Source organism: Nipponia nippon, unplaced genomic scaffold, assembly GCF_047370975.1.
Source record: "Nipponia nippon isolate SJK-2023a ecotype South Korea unplaced genomic scaffold, ASM4737097v1 scaffold_10, whole genome shotgun sequence".
Lineage (NCBI taxonomy): Eukaryota > Metazoa > Chordata > Aves > Pelecaniformes > Threskiornithidae > Nipponia > Nipponia nippon.
This window is the reverse complement of record NW_028262291.1, coordinates 27,291,070-27,314,838: the sequence shown is the minus strand read 5'-3', so window position 1 is coordinate 27,314,838 and position 23,769 is coordinate 27,291,070. Positions and strand designations below refer to the sequence as shown.

Here is a 23,769-nt window from a genome sequence, read left to right as displayed (position 1 = left end):
AAATGTAAAATATTTTTGGCTCTATCAAAATAAAAAAGTTATTTATGACAAAAAGGAAACTTGTTGGAAAATGAATCCTCTTTCACTGTTTTGTACATACATAGTCCACTCTCTTGACCCATTGTCATCTTTCCCTGTGTCCTGTAAGATTTTGTCCTAGTTTTTTTCCTATAGTTGTTATTTAAGCTTACAGGTTAGTGTGGGGGGGAAAGGGATAAATATTCACAAATATATTAAGAAGAGTTTTCAAATAACTGCTTTGATTCCTTGTAATCCAGCTACTATGTGATGGTGATTAGAAAGAGATTTCCTTGATCAGCATCTTAGTCTAAAACTACTCACTAGATCTCTTGTGCCTGTTCAAAGTGTTTGGTAATCACCATTGTGAGGCCGGATGTTGGGCCTGATGTGCTATTTGCTTCACCAGTTTTAATATCTACTGACTTTAATTTTATTTCCTTCTGAATAGGACCTTTTATCTGGAAAACACTAAGCATATTTGTGTGTCTGCATAAATAATAAGGAACTTACCTTACTATCAGTATTTAAATCACTGCTGTTTTCTGAGGGAGTCATGGAATCATCATTGCTTCGAACAAGGTCACTTTTCTAGATAAGCAAAGAAACCACAGAAAGTCAGCTAAATCTTTCTGAGCAGAGCAGTAAAGCTGTTTCTGCAAGATGGAGGGGAAGAGTCCATAGGCTTGTTAGGGGGCTTGAACATAGAGGTGTGAGAAAAGTGAAGAGCAAAGTAAGGCAGCAAGCAGACCTGGGAAGGAAATCAACAGATATGAAAGTAAAAAGCAGAAATGGAAATAGATGTATCAGACTGCAGTGAATTAAGGGAAGGATAATTCAGCAAAACCAAATTTACAGCTTAACAAACAAAGATGCATGACATTCCTGCAGTAGAACTGTAACTGTTTGTAAATCTGTCTGTGTCCTGTGGTACTAGTTACTCCTCTTGAGTAACTACAAAAAAAAAAAAAAAGGATTACTTCTTTCTGTAACAATGGAATAGTAAGTTGATGTAAATGTTTTAACACTCAGAAATATAGTCAGGTCTGTAACACACATCAAACAATGTATTCTGAAACTGTGCTACTGTTTGTTTAGGATTTCATTAGTAAGTATAGGCTATACATCCTTCAAACCAAGACTGGCTTCTTTTACTCATATGTTGAGACCTCACATCTTAGAAGTAACACTGTATAGGGGTTGTCCGATACCCAATCATCATTTTATCAGAGAAACTTGTGTATGAGAGAGTCAGTTTCTCTTTGTTCCCAAAAGAGAGAAAAATGGCTTTTTTGTTTGTTTCCATACTAATTCTGCATTGCAGAAAAAAGTCCTAAGTGTTATTAAATATGCTAACCTGAACAAAGAATGCATCACAATCATGAAGAAATGAGACTGGGGAAATTAATATAACTGGCAATATTATTTTGTCTATATCTACATCTATGGGAAATGTAATGATGCTGTAGAATATTATGCAAAGTATTTCTGTGTTTTGTGCTAGTTATAGCTCAAGAACCCACAGATGGTGAGGGGTGGGGATGTTCTGAGATAGCCAGAAAGGAAGCTCACTTAACATTTTGTGTTTAGCTTCTAAATTCTTTCTTTGATGTTTTGTAATTGCTTTGATAAGGCAAATAGCAAGTGTCCTCTATTTTCATTATATCAGTTACGGTTTTACCCCAGTGGTCTGCTAAGAAGACATTTTCTTCACAGACTGCAGAACACTTGAGAAAGATTTCCTTTTTTAAAAAGAAGCTGCTATCTCCAGAACATGTCCATCCTATCAGGTGAAGGTGATGGGCATGACTGATCATTTATTTCTTTTTCTTTGAGGTAGGAAGAGAATAAACCTGTATGGTATCCTACTGTCTGCATGTACACTTGTCTACTCATATATACTCAGTCCCTTCTTTTGGAATAGAAAAACAGGCAATGGTTCAGAAAAATAACAGTTCAGGATGACTCTCACAAAAACAGCTAAATCCCAAACAGCTGCATTGCAGCTATTTAATATTTTTCTTGAGGTTTAAAAAAAAAAATAAAAGGAAGATGAAAATACTTGTAACTAAGAATTGCAAATCAAAGTAAGATTTGAGGAAAAAAAAAAAAAAGCTTCCTGTTGTGACCTCCTTGCCTCAGACATTGTGTCAGGTTACACATTACCTTGTTTACTTTCTGCCAGATGACAGTGGGTGTTGGATCTCCTGATATGGGAACGTCCAATCTCAATTTGTTCCCAGCCACCACAACAATAGTATCAGGGGATTGACCCAGACAGTCAAGGTGGATTTTGGGAGGTTCTATAGCAAGGGCAGAGAAAATAAGTTTTAAATATAGTTTGAGTGTTCTGTATGGGGGAAAAAAAAAGGTGAATATTCATGCATTAAGTTAACATGAAGCATGTTTTTTTCATTTTTTACTTGCATATAAATAATGACTGCTGTTCTTACCTTCTCTTGGTACAAAATCAATCTTGACCTCTGGGGGGGAAAAAAAAAGGTGAGGGAGTGTAGGAGAAATAGATCAGAAAACAGAATTTACATATCATCTGCACCTAAAATGTAATTTTAAAACTATTCATCATTAAAACCTCATAAGACATATGAATCAACAGATTAATGCAATAAATGGGAAAACAGGGTCTGTAAAACAATGCGATAATGATAACACAAAATAACAGGGAGAAGCAATGTGCCTATATTGAGGTATCAGGAAAGATATTCTGCATACTCTTCCTTGGTATAACCGTGATTAACGCCGTCATTTTATCCCTCTGGAATTCTCATTACTTATTCTGAGATAACTTACCTAAAAACTGAAGCTTGGCAGAAAGGTTGTAAGCAAATCCCTGAGGGATGAAGGAATAATCAGCCTCGTCACCTGGTGTTACATCCTCAATAGTTAGCTTATGGATTCTGGAAACATGAACAAATATATTCCACTCCCTTACCTTACCTCTCCAGGAGAAACAGGGCTATCTCAAGAGACAAGGTGCAGGCTATAGGATATTAACAGACATTACTATTTCTACTCCCTTCTCCCCTAACATCAAGTCAACAACCACCAGGGCTGTAGAGTGCTCTACTTTCAGTATTCAAGCAAATCCATGTCAGCATGTTGTCTATGAATGGATTTTTCTTTTCAAGGTAGATGCATAGTCTAGTCTGAGGAGAGGAAGCAGTTTCCCTGCTTTAGTCCAGTCCTTTACCTTTACTAAGGCAGTTGTAACACTACTAACTGGTTTTATTTGATCAGATTGTGACTACTATAAATTCTGGAAAAACAAGATAAAAATTGATGCGCCATCCCTGTATGACTGTAAATTCAAAACAGAATACAGAAAGGGAGTACCAAGGAAGGCTTTACAAGATGTAATGCTTATGTATCTTCTGAATCTTCTTGGTCTCCGCTTCCAGTAGTAGTTCAAGTGCTAAGAAACTTGAGCGCTGAATTGCGCAACTCTATGTGTTAATATAAACAATAGTTTTTCTGAAGGGATTTATACATAAGTGCTATCTTAATCTGTCTAAACACTACTGCTACTTCTAAAGTTATCAACAATATCTTTTCTAGATTGTTTGAGTACCAAGAAAACATGAAATACTAATGAAAACAGAGAATGAATTCTGCTGATATACCACTGATGCCATACACGCAAAACATACCAACACAAAAAGACTGCACATGTACCAAAGCAAGTCTGTGACTATATGTTGACTGCATATGAGAAGGTTTTTAACTTTTTTCCCTTTAGCTGGAGCCAGGACAAAGTCTTGGTTTATATTGCTGCCCCCTGAGATAATAGTTCCTATGGATTGTAATGCAATACCCAAGCCTGTACCTGCTTTCGGAAACCAGACTAACCTGCCAATGTGGGAGATCTTTATCCTTTCATCTGGGACCACCTCCTTTCCATTTTTCAACCAGATTCCTTTCACATTTTCATCAGAAACTTCACACTTGAAGACTGCCTGGTCGCGTGCCTTCACTGTCAGGTCCGCAATGCTCTGATAAACTTCCAGCTTTTTCTCTGATATTGTGAGAATAATTGATACACACATCAAGTAAACAGTTTGTGGATTTACTGAGTAGAAAAGGCTAGGGCTGAGCAAGCTGTTTGTGGAAGGGTGAAATATGAAGGGAAATCCACAGCATGCAGGGCTTTAACAGGACTGATAGCTAAGCACCTGTTATTATCAGGGTATCTGTTACATCCGGCACACAGGTCTGAGTTCTCCTTGAGGCCTTTATTATCAAAGCTTATGCCCCTTATTAAGTCCTCTTTTTCCCTGGCATGAGGATTATGCTACCCCTATGCACTATCCTGGAGAAGGTTACCTTCAGCCTGTTTTAATTTTTCAGCTTCTCTGGTTCTGTAATATTACCTGTGCCTACCTTGTACAATTAGTTCAGCGACTGATACCCCACCATTGGTCTTCACAGTGTAATGTCCGCTATCCTCCTTGGTTGACTCATTAATAATTAGATACTGCTTTTTTCCATCTTTCTTGAATCGGTATTTGAATGTTTCTTCCCGTGTCAGCTCAATTCCATCCTTTTCCCTGCAATGCCAAATACTGTTGAGTCATTTTTTTGTGGTTGGAAGAGGAGAGTAAGAGTCAGCTCAATGTTACTAGAGATTGGAAGACACAAGATGAATCCAATCTTTGTAGCATTTCAAGTTAGCAAAAAAGAGACCATTGCACAAATGTTAGTGGAAGCAAAACCAGAATGCTTCTAGCTTGACTATTAATTTTCACTAGGTATTTGACTTCTGGTTCTAGAGAGTTTTCTCACAAGGAATTAGTTGATTGTTACTATTTGTATGCTATAGATAAACATGAAAGTATGTTAAATGCTGTAGAAGATATAGGGATGAAGACACACTTCACCAGCAGGGAAAGCACTATCTTAAAAGCTGCCATAAGGTAAACGGGACCTGCTGGGAAATGACTTAAAAGTCTTAATTTTTGTGATGTGAATTATAATTGTTGTAAATTCATGGTTTGTGGGCATCAGTAAAAGAAGAAAATTTTAGGATGGATTTAAATGAAGATGTATTTTGGATTTTGTAGCCCTCTCCATTCAAGGATTCCACAGTATATTTAAGACATTACTAAATTAAGCTTCACCATCCAGCCTGGGAGGAAATTTAATTATTGTAATTTCCAGTCATCATGAAGGGAAACGAGCAGAGAGGATTCATGCTATTTAGTCAAGGTCACACAAAAATACATAAGACTTTTTAAAGATTTCCTGTTCCTAATCCTAAATAACATAAACAAGCTACAAGAAAATAACTTGGAATTTCCTCAGCTTACTCCTTTTGTAGTATTTTATATTTTTCATTATTATTTGAATATATTTATATTATGTTACTTGAATACTGTTGCAGTTTGTAAATGAAAAAGTTTTTCTCTTTGATACTTACTCATGTGGAAGAAGAAATAGAAAAGATGTTATGCTTTTAATAGAGTAAGAATTTTCTTTCTACCTTGTGTTATTTGTTACCAGTGACTATTCCGCTTAACAAATGAGTTTACAGGAAAGCAAATGGAAATGTTACTTAGGGTCTCATTAAAATACTATAGCTCTAATCTGTAGGTAGATGTATGCAAGGAAACATTTTGCCTATGTCAGAGTCTGCTGAAGTAAATCACAAGATCAAAACTTTAAGCAGAGACAGGAATCCTACAGCTTGTGACTTACATGTACCTGCTGCAACTGCATTTCAAAATACCTACAGGTTACTCCCTCCTAACTGTTCTTTACAGCACGGCTTGTTGGAACTTATAGTTGGTTTAGAAAAACACTGTCCTCCCTTCCAGATCACGGGACTACAACACTAGTAAGGGAGGAAACAGAGGATGCCTGTAACAACCACGTGAAACACAGCGCTTAGTGTTATGTCAGGGTAACGTTTCCTCTGCTTGCTGAGTGGCAAGAGTCTGAGGCCACACGCAAGATGCTCTCCTAAGGCTGATCTTCATTCATGCAGATTAGTTCTAGAACAAGTGCTACAATGCAGTGCGTAAACCTTTGCTGAACTGCTGAGAATGGACTGTAATCCTGAAGTTCAACATGCTGCTGTGGCATAACCAGGCACATGCACTGTGGCTAGTGTTCCAAAGCTGAACTTTTTATTTTTTGGTGATATATTTTGACACATGGCTCATCAAAGATATCTGAATGTTCTATTCAGCCATCGGTAAGAAAGACATCTCTTGAAATCTTGTCTAAATAATGAAAACAGATTATTTGCAATGACTAGCATCTTAAATCCATGGGAAGGGAATAGCATGCTTAACTTGTGTTTGTTTTAGTGACTAGCACATTGCCGATCCTGTGTATGAAGAGAGTGTTTGCAGAGGGGTGTACTGACAAATAGTGGAGTGATAAAACTGTAAACCTCAAGAAAGAACTCCCAGATATCATTTGGCTTAAAATAATACACTGCTGCAGTGAAAAGTGAAAAACTTCATTTAAGGTAATATTACTGGCCTTCCTTTGGTAACTAGAGCAATGAAGTAGAAGAATCAGTTGGTATTAAAGTGGAAGTGGAGGATTTTATAGAACCATAGAAATGTTGGTTTAAAGACTACTGCAGATCATCTGGTCCAGCCTCACACTTGAAGCAGAACTAGTGCAATAGGTCAGCCGTGGTTTAGTCTATCCAAGTCCTGAACATCTGCAAGATCAAATATCTGTTACCAACTTTGCCATTCAATGCCTCTTTTCTTTGTCTGGAAATGCTTTCCTGTTTCCTGTTTAGAATGTAAGGATAAATTGGTTAATGTCTTCTGAGATATCACTGATGTAGGCACTATGTGATAATGGGGACATGCAGATTTATTGTTATTCTTACATTACTATAGTTTGTTTTCATTTGGAGCTGATAAGATGATACATCCAGCATTCAGAGATGGAAAAATCAGGTAAAAACTATGTATTTTTGTACATCTTTTTCTTCAAGAATTATATTATTTCCAAGACTATCTGTAGTTTAGAAATAACTATTCCATAGTACTGCATAATAATAATGTGAGACCTTTCCGGGTGATCAAGGGAACATTCTTTCCTGATTACTGTGAAGAGACCCACATAATGAATTCTCCAAGCCCTAGTCTGATGGCCATGCCTAAGAGGCTATAAGCCTTATTTCTGTCTTGTGCAAGTAACAATTGCTTTTGTTCATGTGCTTGTGATTTCATATCCCAGGTTTAAAGGGTGCAAGAGCTATAACAGGTGCCCTGAGTTAGTGCCTGTTACTTGGCTTAAACTGTTGAGCATTTCCCTAACGAGCCATAAAACTGGAACTCTTTCTCTATATTGTGTTTCATGTTTTCCCTGGACACTTCTCTCTGTTGTCCAAAATGCCCCCTTTGTTGCCAAAAAGCATTGACTGAGTCTCACATAACAAAACCAGTAAAATACAGTGTAAATGTCTAACTGCTCAGTTTTCTGTTGCTATCATTTGAAGAGTTTCTCTGACCACTTGCTGCATTTCAGGCTGAGACAGCTGCTGGTTTGCCCTTGTCACAACAAATGCCCATCCCACAGATACCAGCTCTGCAAGATGTATGGGAGTTGTTCAAAGGCATAGGATCAAAGCGTGGCAGCTGCACTGTGCTCTGAGGGGGACAGATCTGGTTGTCACCATCTCTTGTGACCAGGCATCTGTAAGCAGTTCCTGAACAATAGCATGTGTATGCCTGTGCACGTGGCTTTAATAGTGTAATACATATGCTGTACTAGCTTTTGGGCTCTATTTAAATTCTCAGTTCCTTCCTTTGGGAGAGCAGATGAGTGGTTGGCACTTTCCAGGAATGTAATGGGCATTGTGGGAACAGTTGATAACCATGTGCCTGAAGCTGTTAACAAGCACAAGAGAATTTCATCTGGTAGAGAAATGAAGTGTGAACAGTGTGCGTAAGACCTGGTATGTGAGGACTGCCTGCTGTGCCTGCCCAAGCAGCGTGAACCTTCCAGCTTCCGCTCAGCTGGAATGCCCAGCAAAATGGTCGTCTTAATCCTGCTTGCTGGATATGCATAATGACTGGCTTTGCAGGATCACTGCAACAGATATATTAAAATAAGTCAATGACCTTCCCTCTCTGCCTTAAGAGACACTAACTTTTTACCTAAGAAAAAATACTTTAAGAAAAAAACCTCACTGCAGTTGAGAAGACCAGAAGAATTAATAAAGTACAGCAAACTCATTACAGTACAGTTCTGATTAGTCTGGGCAATAGTTAGACATTACTGTCAAGTGTTTAGAAAACTTTAAAGCTAACAGCTCACTACAGCCAGTACCATCCTGTAAACACTGAAGAAGAAATTCTAGAGATACTATAAAACACCTACACATAATTTGTTTTCTGCCATATTCTGGCCTTTCAGTTCCTCATCAATGTTTGACGTATAGGAGGAGGATCAATCTTTTCCTGAAAACAATTATGTAGGATGCCGCCTTCCTTTTTATTCCACAACTCTTGTCCACAAACACTGGTCCTAGAATGTCCCATGGAGGGATATGGTTTCATGCTGTTGGTTTGGGTTTTTGTTTTTGTTTTTTTTTTTTTCCCTTTTCTATTCCCTTACCATTTCACAGTAGCTCCTTCCTCAGACACTTCACACTCAAACTCCACTCTCTCTCCAACCATCACCATCTGGTCCTCCAGTGGGTGAGTGATCAGGATTGGAGGTTCTGGAAATGAAGAGACTTTTATTAAAACACTATTCTGAAAGACTGAAGACCAGAGGTAGATTTCACCACTCTGCACTCCACAGGAAGAGCCCCTAGCCAAATACATGGCGATGCTGTCTGTGTTGGAACTTAAAATTTACTATGCCAGATCACATTATCAATATTATCAAATGGCCTTTTGGATTTCGCTTCATGAGACAGAATACAAACACAGGATTAATCAGTTTTCGTATATATTCTGAGATTCTAAACTGGAGGCATTAGTTTTTTGCAGCACATGTTTATGTTGAGTGGAATCAAATTTTTAAAGTAAGTTTCTAGCCCTATTGTTGGGAAGATGTAAATCACTTTCCAAATGAGAATTAATGGTAATTATTACTGTGCTGTTTTCCTGTGCTTTCTTAGTTGCAGTTATAGGGAAAATTTTCCTTCAGTTAACTGTAAGAAAAATATCTACTTCAACAGATGTCAGAATTTGTTCATATGTTTGAGAATTTCCTTTCCTATAAGATTAACTAATCTGAGAGTAGAGAAGGTTACAGTAATTCAATGCTAAATGTTAGGGGAGATCTCTGTCCTTTTGCTACCATTGCTCACCTTTTACAAATAATTCTGTGAAGCTCTTCTCCTCCCCTACCACACATTCATATGCTGCATCATCAGCCAGAGAGCAGTGGTTTATGGTCAGTATTCTCTTATTCCCAACAGCCTCAAAAATATATCTGAAAAGAGAATCTAAATGTAATTATCGTAGAGTAACTCTTTTGGACCCAGTCACTGTCTTCCCCTGCCTGGCAGAGAAAAAGGTTCCTACTTTTTTTCTGACACCAGTGGCAAGGTTTGTTAAGACTCAAGCCCTATATCCCTGTTCTGGTGCAGTGGACAGCAGTAGTGTTTGAAAAACTAGCACAGGAAATTATGGAGAAATCTTCAGACAAGTGTGAGACATACAAACTCCTGTGAATGGTGTTGGATGTTCTTCTAACATCTAGCCATACGACAAATCTGACTACCATTAAAAATGCTTTGTCATGGCTTCAGCACAAAATCACTGGAAATTGATTTTACAAACAAGCTACACTGAAGTATATCCCATATCACAATGAAGTAATTTTGAACCCTGGATATACACATAAAGATCAGAATATAATCTGAGGACTTACTTGCTAAGTAGGCAGATGTAAGCATCCAATTCCAGGTGTAGACATACAGAGCAGAGGGAAGAAAAAGGAAAAGTCATGAGAACAGCAAACTGACTCTGAGCCAAAGCACTATGTAGTTTCTTTCTCAGCTCCTATTTCTCCCAATTTTATTCCTTTCTTTCTAAGAAAAGCTAGTTTTTCCACTTTGTCCAAGCTGTAGCTCATTCCTTTTTGGATTTTCCATATTTCTAGTTTACCTGCCGCTCACTTGGATCTCCTGTCCATTCTTCAGCCATTTCACGTCAGCATCTGGATTGGCAACTTCAACCATTATTTTAATCTTTTGCCCTTTGTCCACTTGGTAAGCTGGATCCAGTTTCTTGAGGAATGCTATGATGAAGAATGATTGATTTAAAAAAAAAAAGAATCTTAGTAATTTTTATACTTAATTTTTTTTTTTTTTTTTACATTCTCCATCAGGAAAGTAAATCTTTATTTCCTTTCCTGTTGTTTACCATAATCTTAAACCATCCCCACTTTCTTCATCCCTGTTTGCATTTTACCATTTCTGTCTTCATCCTGTTCTGTTTTCTGTTTTTGCTTAACATAGGATGAAAAGCATATGATATAAACTAAAATTAGCAAAGCAGAATATTTTAAATCAGGTGTGAATATGTACTTCAAGACATCCTAAATAGAGTTACAGCTACGTCTGCCCATGTAGGAAAATGATACTTCTCAGTACCAATGAATGTCAGTTTGCCTTCTGTGTTTCAGACTTTTAAAACAAAATAGTTAAAATTAGGTAATTAATACTTCACAAGACTAGAAAAGGCTCAAGAATTCCAAATGTATCATCCCAATGGAAATTAAATTCTTTAAATGTATCACTGATGCCTGACATACTGGCCAGTTTTGGGGGTGGGGGACTGGGGGGTGGTGTTGGTTTATGTTCAGGGAAAGATAAGGAGTAGAGCAGAAGAAACTAGTAAAATAAGGAGGTTCAGAATATCCAGAGTTTCAGAGCAAGGTAGCTCAGAGCTTTGAGCATAGCTTTAATCTTTGGTAACCAGCATTTCACATGTAAAGACTGTGTAACAATTGGAGTAGGAAACTCCTCTTTCTCATGCTTTTGTATCTGGCTGCTGTCCAGCTGATAATATTTGAAGAACTCCCAAAGAAGAAGATATGAACACATATATTTGGAATAAATACAGCTTGCCAACCTGTACTTTTTTTCTCTTCCTTCTTTATGCGTTTGAGGCGTTTCAGCATCCCACGCAAATCTGTGATACCATACTGAAAAGCAATTTTCTCGTATTCAGAAGGAGGAGCATTCCTCAGGATTTCCCAGACATCAACATCAGATTGTGATTCAGATTTTGCTTCACCTCTGCAGAAAGGGAATAGAGTATCTGAATGCCACTGTTGAGAGGATTTAAAAACAGCCATAGGCTTGGCAAGCTACATGTTGGCTTGATGAAGCCACTTCTTAATAAAAAATTTAGCAGTCTAACTTTTTCTATATTATTATCTAAAATAATGAAATAAAACTGGTGACTAGTTTTACTTATATTTATATATACAGTGATTAAAATCCAATCGCTGCCCTGAAGGGTTTACTTTCTAATAACCAAAGCAAATAAATATTAACTTTCCTTTAATGATGGGCAATGGAAACACAAGGAGACTTATTTTCTTGCCATGGTCATACACAAAACATGTGGCAAAGCAAGGAACTGAACTGATATCCTGAGAATGCCTTAGAAACAAGGCAGCTGGTTTATATTAATAAGAAACAAGTCCTTTCCTGCTCAGAACATTTTTTTCTCTTCACTAAAACGGATCACAGATTATTAAAATATTTATTGTCTATTGTAAAGACAATTGTCAGCTATAGTAATCTATAAAACATAAAGGCACATAGACTGGTGAGTAGTGGCAAACAAGGCAATATTTACAATGGACTACTTATTTTATAGTTTGACCAAAGAACTAGTGATTATGGAAGAATTAATGTTTGGTTTAGCAAAACCAAGTGAAAATTTGGTTGTCTGGCTTTGGGAACGGCATTCTTTTCTGTCATTGTATTTTTTATTTAAAGGATCATAAATAGAAAAAGAATTTGTTGTAACCTTACCGATTTACCGAGCGCAAAAAGCTGCTGTACTCCAGAACGACGCAGAGAATCATTTGGAAAAACGTGCAGCATCCCGATGGGCAAGAAAGAGGGCATCACGTTAATACAAAAGAGCCATGAATGTCATCTTCACCTTTAGCAGAACAAGCCTGTGCTTTAGTAGCAGGGAGATGAAGGAGCTCAGGCAAAAGCTCTGAACCAGGCTTAAAGAAAATCGCTGTTCCCTACTGAAACCAAACTCACTCCCACACTTTGTACAGTTCCACTCTGCAATTTATATTATAAGTGTAAGCACTTCTGCTTATTCCTAATTATGGCTGATTGCCTTACAGGGAAACAAATAGCTCTACTTTAACCTGTTGTCATGGAGGAGTTGTCTGTCGTAGTTTGCATTTTGGTAAACAGAGAAAGGATGAAAGAAGTAACATTTTCTTAAAAATTTCTTTAGGAAAAGGAATTTCCTGTGGCTGTTGTTTCTGATATCACCAGGATCAAGCAGATTTCAGTGCAGCAGAACACACCGTTACAATGAAGCCATGTTCAGTGGTAAACCCCAACAAGTAGACAAGTTATGCAGCAGATAATGGAGAGAAAAGTGGAGGATTATTGGGTGTATTCCCATTTTTTTCAGGAAAAGAACAGTCCCATTAGTCTGTGAGAAATATTACTGCTTAAAAAAGCATGACTGTAGTCAGTCTAGACAGCAGGTATAACCAAACATTTCTGGTACTCCTTTTATTGCCCAAAAAAGGCTTGCTTGTAAGGAAATGTTTATTAAAGTACTGCAGTCCAGGCTTGGGATTTCCAGCACCCTTGTAGCTCTTGAACAGAAAGGAAGGAAGAGAAGAGGATTTCAGCTCAGTGAGTTCGAGCTGAAGTACGGCATGCAATATCTTATATCTTTGGAGTGGTTTAGCACTCGCTAAGCACTAAGCCCTCACTAGCACTCATTGAATTGATAGGTGTATCTGAAGTTTGGACTGCTTGTGATAAGTGCTGCCTACTGGGTATTTGCTTTGTCATAACAGTGCATCAACATCACCCACAAACTTAATCAGGATTCCTCTTCTCTATATACCAATCATTTAGTTTGGGGCAGCTACAAATGGTTTGTAGTTTTGCCTAGCAGAAGGCAGGACAATTGAACTGATTTGCCAAATAGATGAAGATTTTTTTTTTAACATAGGCAGTTCTTCAGCTAGTTGCCCTGATCGTATCAATGAGCAACTTTAAAATATTTCTAAATAGATGTAAATTGGAATAGATACATAAGTACATAAAACTAGGAATGTATAATATTTCTAATATGTGCTGAGCTCTTTGTACTAGTACAGTTAATGTTCTGTGTGTATCTCAAAAGGAAATATAAAATCATAGGAAATAAGAAAGACTTAACAGATTCAAAGGTTATTATTTTCCCTCAGGCATTATATAAATATTGGTGGTCTCTCTGTCTATCTGCCTACTTATATGGTCATCTGTATACACCCTTTACCTGAAAATTTTCAGGGAGGATTATTCATGGAGTTTTCAAAAGTATTTTGTGTGAGTTATTTTTATACATAATGAGAAAAATCTTCCAATTTGGAAGCAATTCCACAGTCTAGTATATCTCACTATTGAGAGGACTTCCTTAATTTCTGCTTTAGCTTTTCCATTGCTCAGTGTCATCCCATTGTTATATCTGGCAGTACTGTTTTGGTGCATGCAAGCTGCGATACAAGAAATTTGATTGTAAGCAAGAATATAGTCTCTTCCTTGGAAATACTAATACTTTCTAATTACAGGGAAAGGCTTGTAAGTTGCATATAAAATGGTACTAAAAGCTAAAGGTTGTAATTTGTATAGCGTTTAATTGAGTTCTGAAAAAGAAAAGAAAAAAATGTCTTTGCCTCTGAGCAAAGGTTTCCCCATTCTAGTACTCCTTTTCACCATTTTGGATTTGTTAAAACATTCTGTTTGATCCCATAAGGACACAGAGTTTCCACAGTTAGGCTGTACTCTTCCACTACCATCAGGAACTAAGCAGTGTACGAAAAGTAATAGAGCACTTGGACTCCTGAAGTTTCTCCACCCTTACATTGCTCTCCCTGATGTTGGGGATCCTTATTCAGGGTGATCACCTCATAGGTTAACTATGCACTTGGGGGCATTAAGATGCAGCTTAGTGAACCTGCTGTAAATGGAACATGCAGCTGATATGCTTTAAACATATGTGGAGGGGTTAAAAATAGTTTTGTACATCCCAGAGATCGTTCCTTCCTATCCCATTACTGTCAACTGATTGGACCCTGTCAGCTGTCACCTCCTTCAAGGTCTCTGCTCACTATCCCATTTAATAGTTCTGTGACAGCTGTTCCCTTCCTCTTCCCAATGACCTCTCCTTGGCCCATGACATCTGTATGTCAACACTAGTTAATTAAATTACAGCGACAGGAGATATAGTATTAAACGAAGCTCTCTTTATTATAGTGGGAATGTTCATTACCTCTGGATTGAGGGGCACTTGTAAATTAGGTAGGGCAAAGCAGAAGTGGTAAAAGAATAATATTCAATTCTATTTGAATCTGCATAGCTCTTGAGAATTCCTCAACATGAGGTTCCTTTTTTTTTTTTTATTTTTAATGAAGAATACTTTTATTCCATGGTGAGTTTTTATGCCTATCAGTTCTCATTAATATAGGAGTGGTCTTCAACCTGTGGTGTGCGCAGCCTAAAGTGGCTGTGAAAAACAACTAGGAGCAGTGAATTTATCAGTATGCTTAAATTCACTAAACAGAAATTTGTAAGTCAAGAAAGGTCAAAAACACTGATAAAATGCAGTGAAATTTATAAGCTTCTTTTAATGAATTGTAGTTCTAGTCTAACAAACAATGAATAGTTAAATCCACAAATTGAACATTTCTGGAAATACTGGAGATTTTTACTACTTTTTAGAGTTCTATCACTGCTCAAAACTAATTATGAAAGCAAAAGGGAAAGGTACTAGGAGAGGGGCTCATAGTACTTAGCACTTCATGACAGCTGGAGTCACTGTATGAAATTATGCAAATATTTTCATGTTGGTCTCCATTTATTTGAACTTTTAAAAGAGAGATCAACAATTCTTTTTTGCCTTACATTTTCTATAGAAATTTGAACGTGTGTACAACTACTCTGTTTCAGCTCTCAAACCTGTGCAGTTTTGATTACTGCCATTATTCAGAAAGCACATTTTTCCTACTTTTGTATTACAAAAAAATTCTAATGCACTTTTTGTTTCAGAATTCTCTGGGGTTCGTGATGAAACAAGAAACTTTGATATCAGTGTCAGCTATAGAAAGTTTGATAGGTGTACTTTCTGTCTCGTCTAGCTGGCCTCCTTGAGAGTTCTGGTTGTAATGTTAATGCAAAGCCAGAATTCACTTCTAGTTGGATACATGGTATATTGCATAATACAGGGCTTTGTATACCTATGTGTCCTTGCTTCCCCACTGAAAGTTGGGTGAGTTAACCTGAGTGAAACATGAGGTTATTGTGGCTTTATTGCCTTCCATAACCAAGCTACTTCAGATGTCTACATGATCCTGTACGCTTTGTGAAGATAAAACACTTTTTATAAATAGCGATACCAATACCTGAGCAGAGACTGAACACAGATTCACAACAACATTCACCCAAGTAGTTGATTGTGAAAACTTAAACTGAGTAAGTTTAGATTTGCAAAACTTGAGTCTAGTGACAAGTGTTTATAGTATCTTCAGGAGCTGGAAAGACAGAGTGAGCAGCCAGGGGCAGTGAACAGAAAGAAGAATTCTTGGAGTAATGGGATGATAATGAGCAATGGAAACTTTACTCAGAATAAAAAGAACTGTTTTGTAACAGAGAAGCCTGTACATTTACGGAATAAGTGACTTTAGTAATACGTTCACTTAACATGTTTAAGGATGGATGGAACAAAAATTCAGTGCATATTTGATAGGTACCAGCAGGCATATTATGCAAATGGTTTTTCTGATTCTCATTTCTATGACAATAGGAATTTAAAGCAGCAGGTTATTGAGAACATTTGGAAATTCAAGGACAATTTAAAACTGCTTATAAAAGAAAGTGATGGTGAAAACCAAAGGACATTCAGAGAAATACATTGATTTGTATTGAATGGTTCACCCTTAAATTCTACTAGTTGTTTAAAAGCATTTCTGTCTCAGAAATTGGTGGCGGATAACGTTCTTTCATACTATCTAATTTTTGTCATGCTCTACACATAAGAAAGATAAAGAAGCATGCATTATTTCAAACCAAATTGTTCTTATATTCAGTCTGACCCATGCATTTAAAATAAAATGAAACAGAAATCTTACTCTCTGTTGGCAACAGTGGAATCCAAAACATCCAGATTAAGATGGCAGTAAAAAGAGAAAAACATAAGTAGACAGGTTACGAAAAGAGATACTGGCAAGTAAGGATGAAAATGGGAGAGCAAATTCCACCAAAAAAAATGAAAGTAAAAGCAAGAAATAAGAATTAGAATTGGAAGAGTAAAAAATATTTATATAATATTTATACAACATAGAATATCTTTTTATATATATGATAAACAGCTATATAATATATAGTATATAGTTGTGTAGTGTGACAGTGACATTTAGATATCTAATAAAAAGGCTTGTCCTCCCAGCTCTCTGATGCGAAGTATTGTGAAAACTGAGGACAGAAAATTCTTAATATGGCAGCATTATAGACAGGTATTGTAAATTGTTGTTGTGTTTTGGGTTTTTTCAATGAAAAGTGCTGGTGGAAACATGTAATTACCCTAGTCCCAGCCCTTTCTCTCTTGGGAAATATCAATCTTTTTTTTTCTTTTTTTTTTTTCTTTTTTTTTCTCTCCAGTGTAAACCAAGCAGAAATGCAGCAAATGCTGAGGTTTTGGGGCAGTTGCCATAATTACCTGTCATCCTTTTTCCAGTTAGAGCTGCTTTAGGAAAACTACAAGGATTCTGAATTTATGAAACTTTCACTTATTCTAGTTTCAGTGTTTTCAGAGTTGTTCAACAGAAACTGGTTACTTTATCCACAAGAAAGATGTGGACTTTTTAGAACGGGTCCAGAGAAGGGCCACGAAGATGATCAGAGAGCTGGAGCACCTCTGCTATGAAGACAGCCTGAAAGATTTGGGGTTGTTCAGCCTGGAGAAGAGAAGGCTCGAGGGAGACCTTATTGTGGCCTTCCAATACTTAAAGGGGGCTTATATAAAAGAGGGGGAGAGACTCTTTATAAGGGTACATAGTGATAGGACGAGGGGGAATGGTTTCAAACTGAAAGAGGGGAGATTTAGATTAGATGTTAGGAAAAAATTCTTTACTCAGACGGTGGTGAGGCACTGGACCAGGTTGCCCAGAGAGGTTGTGGACGCCCCATCCCTGGCAGTGTTCAAGGCCAAGGTTGGACAGGGCCCTGAGCAACCTGGTCTAGTGGGTGGCATCCCTGCCCATGGCAGGGGGGCTGCAGTTAGATGATCTTTCAGGTCCCTTCCAGCCCAAGCCATTCTATGATATGATTCTATGATTTCTCTAAGTCTATGGATTTTTACTCACCTCTTTTTCAGTAGGGCACTGAAATTAAACTCTCCACCTTCTTCATGTCCCTCGGTACTGTATAGTAACAGAAAATCATAATTAATTTCAGAAGGAAATGGGAATAGCTTGTGAGACTATATCATTGTGTAGATGATATATTTTTGTAGGGGCGTAGTAGATGGATTTAGAATGACTTAGAATGTGCACTGACACTGAAGGTGACTTAATTAGGCTCTTTGTCCATATTGGTCTTCATATAGGTTTAAGAAATATATTTAATGAACGTGTATTTTTTCTGTACTGATTAGGGATAAAGTTGTACAGGGTATTAATTTGGTGGTCATATTGATCTGGAATGTATTCATTATCATAAAGATGTTCCAGAAGCTTTCCTTTAGAATCATTACTGCTTTTGGAAAGCTGTAGTTTTGGGAATGTGGATATTGTTTACAGTGTCGGGTAGTATTTAACCAACCTTTTTGTGGCACTTCTTACAATCTAAAATAGCTTTTTTTTTTTTCCTAGTATTATTCCAGCTGTAATTGTTTCTTAAGGCTGTTTGTGATTCCAGAATTCATTATACTGAAAAAAGTGTCACATCATTGGTGCTTGGGAGAGTTAAAGGAGGAATTCTGTGATCTGACTTTGATTCTGAGATGAGGTTCAATATGCAGTTGTTCAACAAGCATCATGGCAAGCAATATTGTGATAAATTGATTCGTGAGAACAAGAAGCAACAAGCAGGAGTTTTTTGATGTGTAATTCTGTTACATATGGTGAACTCAGATGGAATGCACAATATTATTTTTGGTGTTCTAAATCAAATGTGTTTTAGCTGTGCTTCTGAACATTTGAAGTACAGATCTACTCTGAAAATTTAGCATAAAGTCACTAAAATCCCTTCTTCAGGTTTAATTCCTAAAACATCACTTCAGGGGTTTGATATAAAAGTATTGGAAGTGACACTGGATTTCATGACTATTGATTATTCAACTTAGCAAGAAAAAAAAGGTCTTTTTTGCATGCAGACTGGGTTTAGAAAGTCAAAATGGATTTTCTTCATCTCAGACAGTCTCCCATCATCAATGTGCAGCTGCTCCTTGACATCTCTGTTGTCTTGAGTAGAAGAGTCTGGTGATGCCATCTCACAGCATTCAGATTCTTCCAGCAGCAACACCTTATATTAAATTATTGTTTTATACATAGAAATTATTCTTTTCAGTTATACTGGTGGTAGTGGTAGCCCATAATGCTGTCTCTGTCAATACACAGTGCTAGTTGCTTCAGAGAAAATCAGTCTGTCTGTAGAAGTGCAAACCGGAATTCCAGGAAAACTCAATATTGCAGGAACAAATATTTTAAAGAGTATGAAAACAGCCTCGAGAGACAAATGATAGGCACTTTCACAGTACTGTTAATAAAATGGAAGGGAAACGAGTGCCAAACTTCTTGTGCTGCTTGACAATGCAAGGTTGGTGAGACTAAGTAACAATTTTGAATTAGTGCAATTTTGAATATGTTGTGAGAAAAGATCTTTTTATTAAGAAAGTACTGTTTTTACTTCTGTGATTACTTTCAAGATAGTACAGTACTGGAAAGGATAATTTTCTGGGCATAATGCTCAAAGACAAAAGTGTATTTTTGCCCACTTTGTTCCCTACTTTCAGAAGATTTTCAATGTCTGCAGGCATAAAAGGTACATAAAAATCACTAGTATAATCCCAAATTTGAAAAGGGCTTCTTGTGATCAAATATTCAGGCAATCAGAATCTACAGCTGGGAGCATTATTGCTTCCCAGGTGGTAGTTAAATCAGATTTTCAGGAAAGCCCAGCATTCAATGTTTAACTTTTCTGAAGAATAAGACCCTAATAATTGCTTTAACGTGCATAGAGTTAAGTCTCATCTCAGAGTTTTTATTTTCGTTATAGTAGAAGACATGGAGACCAAAAGGGTGGGGAATTTAATGATACCGGGATAAACAGTGTGGCAGGAAACAGCAGATTTTCATATACATGTGTGTTGGTACATTTCTGTGAGCAGTGGCAATTTTAGTCAGGATGTGCTCAGCAGAGAGGAAAACATGTAAAACAGAGGGGGCAGACATGCATATAATTTGCAGTTACTTTTTTTCTTCTAACAAAGGTGGGAAGATGACACTTGTCAAACACATGCATTTTCCGTGGATGAATCTGCCTCTCACTGAACTATCAAACTGCTCTTTTCATTATTTATACTCATCTTACATTACTACTTACTTGTATTTATGTCTCATATAAATACTACATACTATAAATGATAATTTATTTGGAATTAGCTGCAGCTAGTTCTGTGGGTTTTTATTTTCTTTTTTTTTCTTTTCCTAAGCAGAGAGAGACAGTTCAATGTTAGACTTGAATTTATCTGCTGACACAGACAATGGCTACCTGAGAAACGCTGAAGTCATCCGTCTCCCCCCTCCTGCCAGGCTCCTGAGTGAGGGTATCAAAGACAAAGCTTGAGATTTAAACAGTTCAGTTCAGTTCAAAATTTGGCTCCATTCTTACAGAAGAAACTGAAAATCTGAACAGCCTGAACCTCTTCACACTGCAATCACTCTGAACTGACTCTAAATTCTTTTAATTGTGCTAGCAAGAAGACAAACTCTTGAAGCCTCATTTCACTGCAGTGAAATAACACAATGCAGCTATGCACTGAGTGTACTCTATTTAATAGGCATCACAGCGAGGCTGGTCAGCTGCCTGCAGATGGATTTGACTGTAGATAAATTCTGCAAGCCTTTTTTAGTTATTTGTGACAGAATGTTAAAAAAAATCTCATTAAAAAAATAGCACTTATAGGGAAAAACTCAAGAAGTTGTCATAGATGATTTGTGTCCTATGTTAGAGAAATAGATGCCTGTTAGAATATTCTTGGTCTAGTAACTTTGCAAAAATATATAAAAACTAAACCAGAAACTGAATTACACAAAGGGAGAAGAAATACTCAACAGTGAAAAAACACGTCATTAATGTCTAAATAAAAAAAAAACCTAACCAATTTTGCTAATTTTACTAATAGAAGGGAACATTAATCCATTAAGTCACATATCAGTTCAGACAGTATTAGAGACGTAGGGAGAATAGCCTTTTCAACACCAGTGCAATACCTTGCAGTCTTTAATATCTAAGACCTACACGTATCTGAGTTTTCACACAGACACTTACAATATCATTGTCTTCATTCAATTAATATAATTATAGAACATGAAAACAAATACAATCAAAATGCTTGTATTAATGTTATCAGCGGTATGCTGCTTACGGAGCTCACATCAAACTCCACTTCTTTGTTTAGCAAATGTTTGTATTATGGTACATGTAGTTCCTCAAGCCAGACCAAATCAAGACTAGGCACTACACAGAATCTTTTCCTTATGTATTGGTCTATGTCTGGAGTGCTCTTTACAGGTCTGGAAAAAAAGTGCTGAAGTTCTTGGTAGAATTATACACATTATCAATTGCATAATTGAAGACAAGCATGATTGTTTTGCTAGTACAAACTCTAAACTCTCTTCGATGATTTCTAGGAGTTGTATAGTATTTTAATAGTAGAAATATTTTCTTAATAGAAATATTTTCTTAGTGGACATCCCTATCTTTGTGCTTGTTTGTACAACTGCTTTGCTTTTAGTTAGTTTTGTCTAGGAAAGTAATGAATTCCACATGGAAGTATAATCTGATCTACATAAGTTTCTACTGTGCACACTCACGTGCGTCGGAAGGCAGCACGAATATCCAAGTCTCCAGTTACTGGTGCTTCTGATGTGACAAAAAGTGATGAACAAGAATGGGAGAGCAAGTCACAATAATGCAAAAATACAGTGCTATTTCTAAAGCTTTTCCTTTGCAATTTTTTTTTCTAAAGTTCTTATATTGTAAATTGTGATCAATTACATATTGAAAGATTGAGGCATCATCTTTAAACATGTAGCCTTCACTAATTAGCTTTCAACATCCGCTGTTCCATGTATAACTTAATTCTGTCTTGTGCTTCATAATAACCTGCAGCATGACAAACTACCTTCTCTCTTGTTTGTCAATTCCCCTGCTGGTAAATTTTAGTTTCAATACTGGCTTCACAGGTTGTTTAAACCCTAATGAGAAAACCACTGGATATCAACTGAATATTATTACTAATAATAAATTGTAATCCGTCCTCTGAAGGCAAAGGTAAATTCTTTAAAATATGTAGCAATGTACAGAAAATCCATCGAGGATGTTGCATAGAGAAAACTTTATTACTCTGTTCTAAGCTTCTGTTGGTATGAATAGGTGTACTGCTACTACTGGGAGAAAAACTGTTCTCAGTCACAGCTCCTAAGTCTTATGAGTCCTACATCCAACTAGTGAAACTTCAAAAATGAACACTGCTGATTGAGTAACTCCAGTAAGCTTTTGTCTTTGCTTGTTGGTTACTGGATGCAAATTAATGTTGCAGTCCCTTCAACAGAACCACTGAAACAGGAAATGGTCCAAATGTTCAAACCCTTCAGGTGGTCCAGGCTTATACTATTTTACCTGAACTCTTCCACACTAGGGGGAAATTGATGTTAAGATGTACTTCCTTTTCAATTGCTGATAAGCTGTTCAGTGTAGCAGTTGTGAGTGTGGAACCATGTATTATGTAAAATAAGTCATCTAGTCTTAAAGCAATTTTATATCACAAGGTGCTTCTTCATGACTTGAATTTATTGGGAAGAAAGGAATTGATAACAGTGTCACATGTCTAAATCTTTCCATTTCCCCCCTTTTTTTTCCTTTTCAAGTATCCATTTTTATTACTGAGCTTTTGCCAAAGGAAGAATGGGCCTGTCTTTTATTCTAGTGGAATTAAATATCATGAGACAATGAAGCTGAAAGCAGAATAAAGCCAGAGAAAAGCTGGTTCATTTGCATCTTTCTGTGTGCTTTCTTTAAGAGCATCACAGTTATGACTTGAGTGACATCCAAGTGTTACCTCTAATGCTCTGTATCTCTTCCAACCGATCCCAGTCCTCATCTGTGGGCCTCTGTAAGTGTACCTGTAGCTCTTCAGGTCTATACTTCAGATCTATGCTTGTCTAGTAGCTGCTATGTACCATGAAAGAATTGTTGGTGGGCATATAGGGAGAAAAAAAAAAATAAAAGGAAGAAACAAGGTGGCAGGAATTCATCTTACCATTAACTGTCAGGTTGAAATTAGAACTATCAAACTTGTCCTTGGTAGACACCTCACATCTGTATCCTCCTGCAAAAGTCATGTTTGCTTCTATGATTTCCATTTCAAAGGTGTACACCTAGAACAGACACCAGTGATACAATTCATAAGTTAGAAAATGAAATGGTGAGAGAGAGAGAGAGAAGGCAGCATATTAAGGCATGGAGAGAAATAGACAAGGGATGAAATATGGCACTGTGTTCTTTTAGAATTAAGAACCTCCTGAGCAGGTAACTCATTGTTGTCACAAAAATTATGTACACCCCCCCAATTCTGTAGGAACAGCTAAAGAGTATTAGTACAGGTCTTCCAGAGGATACAGTGTTATATTAGCAAACTCTGCTGGTGTACTGATGTGTGCAGTCATAATATGCACTAATTGCATGTACCTTGGAAACAGGAATAGAGCTTTCATCAAACAAATACAGCCTCTACCCAGAATATATACAGTACATTTAAAAAGTCAGCAAAAGGAGTGGCTAATGTGAACAAGTCTGTTCTGTTCCATCCAGGAGAGGGTAGTAGTGTTTCACATACCACACAGGATGAGAGGTCATGGTACAGACTCTCCTGTATTCCTTTTTATGTATCTTTGAATGCATTTGTGGTAAAAATGGATCTTACTCAGCTATTTAAAGTAGTCTAGACAATGCAAGAGAACAATAAATTTCAACACTAATAGCTGAATTCTTGATCTATTAAAACCAAGATAGACCATACTTAAATATCTGTCTGATTTATTGTTTTCTCTTAAACATAACAAGTATCTATTACTTGAGAGGAAGATGGAGGGAATACTGCAGTAGATAGTGTAAAACTGCTCCTCGAGTCTTCCAGACATTTTCTCATTTCATCATAGATAAGGTATGCAAGAATATGCATGTAGTGCTTGTCTCTTGTCTGCATGGTCAAAACATAGACTTCTATACATAAAGTATAGCATTGTGTGTAGCTTCGGATACCT

The 23,769-nt window shown here is 36.9% G+C and overlaps 1 protein-coding gene across 1 annotated transcript in view; it reads right to left on the bottom strand.

Moving 5' to 3' along the window:
- MYBPC3 (myosin binding protein C3) overlaps positions 1-23,769 on the bottom strand; it is a 65,707-nt gene that overhangs the window by 28,945 nt on the left and 12,993 nt on the right. Inside the window, exons 6-22 of the mRNA XM_087746077.1 lie at positions 22,767-22,884; positions 21,319-21,367; positions 19,994-20,038; positions 17,587-17,643; positions 16,354-16,356; positions 12,011-12,034; positions 11,097-11,263; positions 10,128-10,260; positions 9,892-9,894; positions 9,326-9,450; positions 8,623-8,728; positions 4,417-4,583; positions 3,886-4,051; positions 2,830-2,936; positions 2,472-2,501; positions 2,185-2,321; positions 532-609 (exon numbers count right to left, since the gene is read on the bottom strand). Of these exons, the coding sequence (XP_087602203.1) occupies positions 532-609; positions 2,185-2,321; positions 2,472-2,501; positions 2,830-2,936; positions 3,886-4,051; positions 4,417-4,583; positions 8,623-8,728; positions 9,326-9,450; positions 9,892-9,894; positions 10,128-10,260; positions 11,097-11,263; positions 12,011-12,034; positions 16,354-16,356; positions 17,587-17,643; positions 19,994-20,038; positions 21,319-21,367; positions 22,767-22,884 (1,515 nt within the window). The remainder of the gene's footprint in view (positions 1-531; positions 610-2,184; positions 2,322-2,471; positions 2,502-2,829; positions 2,937-3,885; positions 4,052-4,416; positions 4,584-8,622; positions 8,729-9,325; positions 9,451-9,891; positions 9,895-10,127; positions 10,261-11,096; positions 11,264-12,010; positions 12,035-16,353; positions 16,357-17,586; positions 17,644-19,993; positions 20,039-21,318; positions 21,368-22,766; positions 22,885-23,769) is intronic.